The 4,729-nt window shown below is 55.2% G+C and overlaps 1 protein-coding gene across 1 annotated transcript in view; it reads left to right on the top strand.

The window, feature by feature from the left end:
* Window positions 1-351: 351 nt before the first annotated feature.
* LOC110391865 (calumenin) overlaps window positions 352-4,729 on the top strand; it is a gene marked incomplete at its 3' end in the record, with an annotated part of 25,937 nt that continues 21,559 nt past the window's right edge. Inside the window, 1 exon segment of the mRNA XM_021383813.1 lies at window positions 352-712. Coding sequence (XP_021239488.1) covers window positions 492-712 — 221 coding nt within the window.

Here is a 4,729-nt window from a genome sequence, read left to right as displayed (position 1 = left end):
CCTTCTCTCCTCCCTCCTTCTCTCCTCCACCCTACTCCATACCACTCTTCTCCTTCCCACTCTTCTCTCCTCCCTCCTTTCTCCCCCATCCTCATCCCCCAACCCTTACTCCCACCCTTCTCCCTGCGTCCATTTCCTTCCCTCCATTTCCTTCCCTCCATTTCCTTCCCTCCTTTCCTTCCCTCCTTTCCTCCCTTCTTCCTCCTCCCCCGGCCCTTCCCTCCCACGCTTTTTCCTCCCTCCATTTCCCACCCACACTTCTCCCTCTCTCATTCTTCCTCCCATCCTCCCCTCGTCCCTCCTTCTCCCTTCCTTCTCTCCTCCACTCTTCTCTCCTCCCCACTTCCTTCTCCCTCCCTCCTTCTCCCTCCCCTCTCCTCCCCGCTCAGCTCCCTCCGGGCTGTCAACCCTCATCCCGGAGCCATCCATTCCCCGCTCATTAACGCCGTTAACGAGGGTGACGCTGCTCCCCGCAGGCGGTGGCGGTCACCATGAGCACCCGGCAGCTGCTGCTGTGCCTCTCGCTCTGCGTGGTGTGCGTGGCCAGCAAACCCACGGAGAAGAAGGAGCGCGTGCACCACGAGGCGCCGCTGAGCGACAAGGCGCACGACGACGCGCAGAGCTTCGACTACGACCACGACGCCTTCCTGGGCGCCGACGAGGCCAAGACCTTCGACCAGCTGACGCCGGAGGAGAGCAAGGAGAGGCTGGGGTAAGGGCGCGCTCCCCGGCCCCACGGCGGGGCCACGATTGGGGGAATCCGTGGCAAAACGGGGGTGACGTGTTGGCGTGGCGCTGGTGGACGTGGGTTGGCGGCGGTGGGTGGGTTTGGTGGTCCCAGAGGGATTTCCCGACCCTAATGGTTCCGCAGCCCTTTTGAGGGACGTGGTTTGGTGGGCGTCACTGGTGATGGTTGGACTTGGTGGTCCTAGAGGGATTTCCCAACCCTAGTGATCCCATGATCCTATTGAGGGATGTAGTTTGGTGGTGTCGGTGGTGATGGTTGGATTTGGTGATCCTGAGGGTGTTTTCCAACCCTCATGGTTCCATGATCCTACTTAGGGACCTGGTTTGGTGCGTTACATTGGTGGTGGGTGGATTTGGGGGTCCTAGAGGGATTTCCTGACCCTAATGACTCCATGATCCTACTGAGGGACATCGTTTGTTGGCCGTGGTGGGGATGGTTGGATTTGGTGATCCTGACAGTTCATTTCTGTCTCTAATGACTCCATGATCCTATTTAGGGATGAATTTAGTGATCATGGAGGTCTTTCCCAGCCCTAATAATTCCATGAGCCTTTTTGGGGTCGTGGTTTGCTCGGTGATGGTGGTGGTGGGTGGACTTGGTGATCCTAGAGGGATTTCCAAACTCTCATGATTCCGTGGTCCTATTTAGGGATGTGGTTTAGTAGCCATGGTGGTGACGGTTGGATTTGGTGATCCTAAAGGTTGTTCCCAACCCTCATGATTCCACGACCCTATTTAGGGACGTGGTGAGTGGCCATGGTGGGGGAAGGTGGACTTGGTGGTCCTAGAGGTCTTTCCTGACCCCAATGGTTCCATGCTCCCATTTAGGGACACAGTTTGGTGAGTGATGCTGCTGATGGTCAGATTTGGTGATCCTGAAGGTGTTTTCCAGCCCTGATGGTTCCATGATCCTATTTAGGGATGTGGTTGGTGGCCATGGTGGGGATGGATGGACTTGGTGGTCCTGGAGGTCATTTTCAACACTAATTTTTCTATTTAGAGACACGTTTAGTGGGGACATTGTTGATGAGTGGATGGTTGGATTTGGTGATCCTAAAGGCCATTTCCAACCCCAATGATTCCATGATCCTACTGAGGGACAAGTTTAGTGCGCATGGTGGTGATGAGTTGACAGTGGATCCTGGTGATCTTGGAGGTCATTCCCAACCCCAATAATTCCACGCTCCTATTTGAGGTCAGAGTCAGTAGACATGGTGATGATTCTTGGATTTGGAGATCCTAACGTTCGTTCCCAACCCTGATGTTTCCACGATCCTATTTAGGGACCCGGTTTGGTGGGTGACATTGATGATGGGTTTATGGTTGGAGTTGGTGATCCTAAAGGTCATCCCCAGCCCCCGTGATTCCATGGTCCTGTTCATGGATGTGATTAGTAGATGGCGTTGATGGTGGGTGGATGCTTGGAGTTGGTGATCCTAAAGGTTTTCCCAACCCTAATGATTCCGTGATCCTATTTAGAGACGGTTAGTAGACCTGGTGATGGTTTTTGGATTTGCTGATCCTAGAGGTTGTTTCTGACCCTAATGACTCTGTGGTCCTATTTAGGGACGTGGTGAGTGGCCGTGGTGGGGATGGGTGGACTTGGTGTTCCTAGAGGTCTTTCCCAACCCTAACGACTCCGCGATTCCATTTAGGGACACGTTTTGGTGGGTGACATTGATGACGNGCCACAGGATCCCCAATGGCCAGATCCCAAACTCATCGTGGGTTGGGATCCCCAGTAACGACATGGATGCATCCGCGCTGCCGTAGAATCCCTAGCAGCCGAGCGGGTGGATCCCAACCTCGAGGTGTGCTGGGATCCCCAGTGGCCAAACCAATGGGACCTGAAACTTGGGGTGTTCTGTGATCCCTAACAACCAGATCCCAAACTTGGGGTGTGCTGGGATCCCCAGCAGCCGGATGGGTGGATCCCAAAGTTGCGGTGCGTTGGGATCCCCAGTGTCTAGTTGGTTGGGTCCCCAACCTTGTGGTGCCCCAGGATCCTTAACGGCCGGATTGCGAACTCGAGGTGTGCTGGGGTCCCCAGTAACCAAACCGATGGATCCCAAACTTATAATGCCCCAGAATCCCGGATGAGTAGATCCTGAACTTGCAGTGCGTTGTGATCCCAAATGACCGAACTGATGGGTCTTAAACTGCCTGTGTGTTGGGATCCCCAGTGGCCGGGTGGCTGGGCCCTAAACTTGTGGTGCCCCAGGATCCCTAACAGCCAGATCCCAAACTTGCAGTGTGTTGGGATCCCCAGTGAGCAAAAGGATGGATCCCAAACTCTCAGTGTGTTGGGATCCCCAATGGCCAGATGGTTGGATCCCAAAACTTGTGGTGCTGTGAGATTATTCCTAACGGCCAGATCCCAAAATCACAGTGTATTGTATTGGTCTCCCCGGTAACCAAACGGATGGATCCACGCTGCATTGGGATCCATCATGGCCAAGCGGATGGATCCCACACTCATGGTGTGCTGGGATCCCTGACGGCTGGTGGTTGGACTTTGGGATCCTCACAGATGGATCCCAAAGTTGTGGAGCTCTGTGATTCCTGATGGCCGGATCCCAGTCTCAGGGTGTGCTGGGATCTCCAGTAACCAAAGAGATGGATCCCAAACTTGCAGTGTGTTGGGATCCCCCGTGGCAACACTGATGCGTCCCAAACTCATGGCCCGTTGCGATCCCTAATGGCCGAACCAACAGATCCCAAACTCGGTCTGTGCTGTGATCCCTAACAGCCAAATCAACAGATCCCAACCTTGTGACGCGTTGGGATCCCTAACGACCAAGTGGTGGTTCCCAAACCCACAGTGTGTTGGGATCCCTGACACCGATCCCAAACCCACAGTGTGTTGGGATCCCTGACACCGATCCCAAACCCACAGTGTGTTGTGATCCCTGACACCGATCCCAAGCTCACACTGTGTTGGGATCCCTGGTGGCCGAAGCAGTGGATCCCAAACTCCCGGTCTGTTGTGATCCCTGACAGCCAAATCAACAGCCCCCAAACTTGCAGTGCGCTGTGATCCGTTGTGACACAGCTGGCTGATCCCAAGCTCACGGTGTGTTGGGATCCTTAATCCTAAAGCTGTGGTACATTGGGATCCCCGCTAAGCAAACTGACTGATCCCAAACTTAACTGTGTGCTACGATCCCTAATGGGCACACTGATGGATCCCAAACTCATGGTGTATTGAGATCCCCAATGGCCAAGTGATTGAGTCCCAAACTCATGGTGTGTTGGGATCCCCGGTGGCTAAACCAATGGATCTCAAACCTGTAGTGTATTGGGATCCCTAAAGGCCAAATGTCTGGATCCTAAACCCATGTTATGTTGGGATCCCCAACGGCCAAACCAGTGGATCCCAAACCCATGGTGCATTGAGATCCCCAGTGGCCAAATGATAGAATCCCAAACTCATGGTGTGTTGGGATCCCCAGTGGCCAACCCAATGGATCCCAAACTTGTGGATGTTGATATTCCATTCCTAAAAGCCAAATGTCTGGATCCCAAACCCATGGTGCGTTGGGATCCCTAATGGCCAAACCAGTGGATCCCAAACCCGAGGTGTGTTGGGATGTTTAACGGCCAAACCAATGGATCCCACGCTCAGGCCGCATTGGGATCGACCCCAAAACCCACACCAGGAGCCGGGGCCTCCAGGTACCCCACGTGTGCTGTCTGTCCGCCCGTCTGCGTGTCCTTGCCCTCGCTGTTTGTCTTGGCCGACCATCCGTTGCGACGGGGCCGGTGCTGGTTGGTTGTCCCTGGGACGGATGGGTCACGGCGTCCCCGGGGCGCCAGCACGGCTCCGAGGGTGGGGCTGTGGGTGCTGCCCCCGGAGGGGTCAGTGCGGCCCCGGATCCGCAGCACGAGAGGGGGGTGTGGGCACCGAGCGGCTCTCGGCCACGGCAATGGGCTGTGCAGTACAAATTCACCCTCTGCCCTTCTCCCTCCTTTCCTCCTTCCC

The sequence above is a fragment of the Numida meleagris genome, unplaced genomic scaffold, assembly GCF_002078875.1.
Source record: "Numida meleagris isolate 19003 breed g44 Domestic line unplaced genomic scaffold, NumMel1.0 unplaced_Scaffold569, whole genome shotgun sequence".
Lineage (NCBI taxonomy): Eukaryota > Metazoa > Chordata > Aves > Galliformes > Numididae > Numida > Numida meleagris.
Note: the sequence above shows the minus strand (reverse complement) of the source record. Positions and strands in the feature narration are given on the sequence as shown.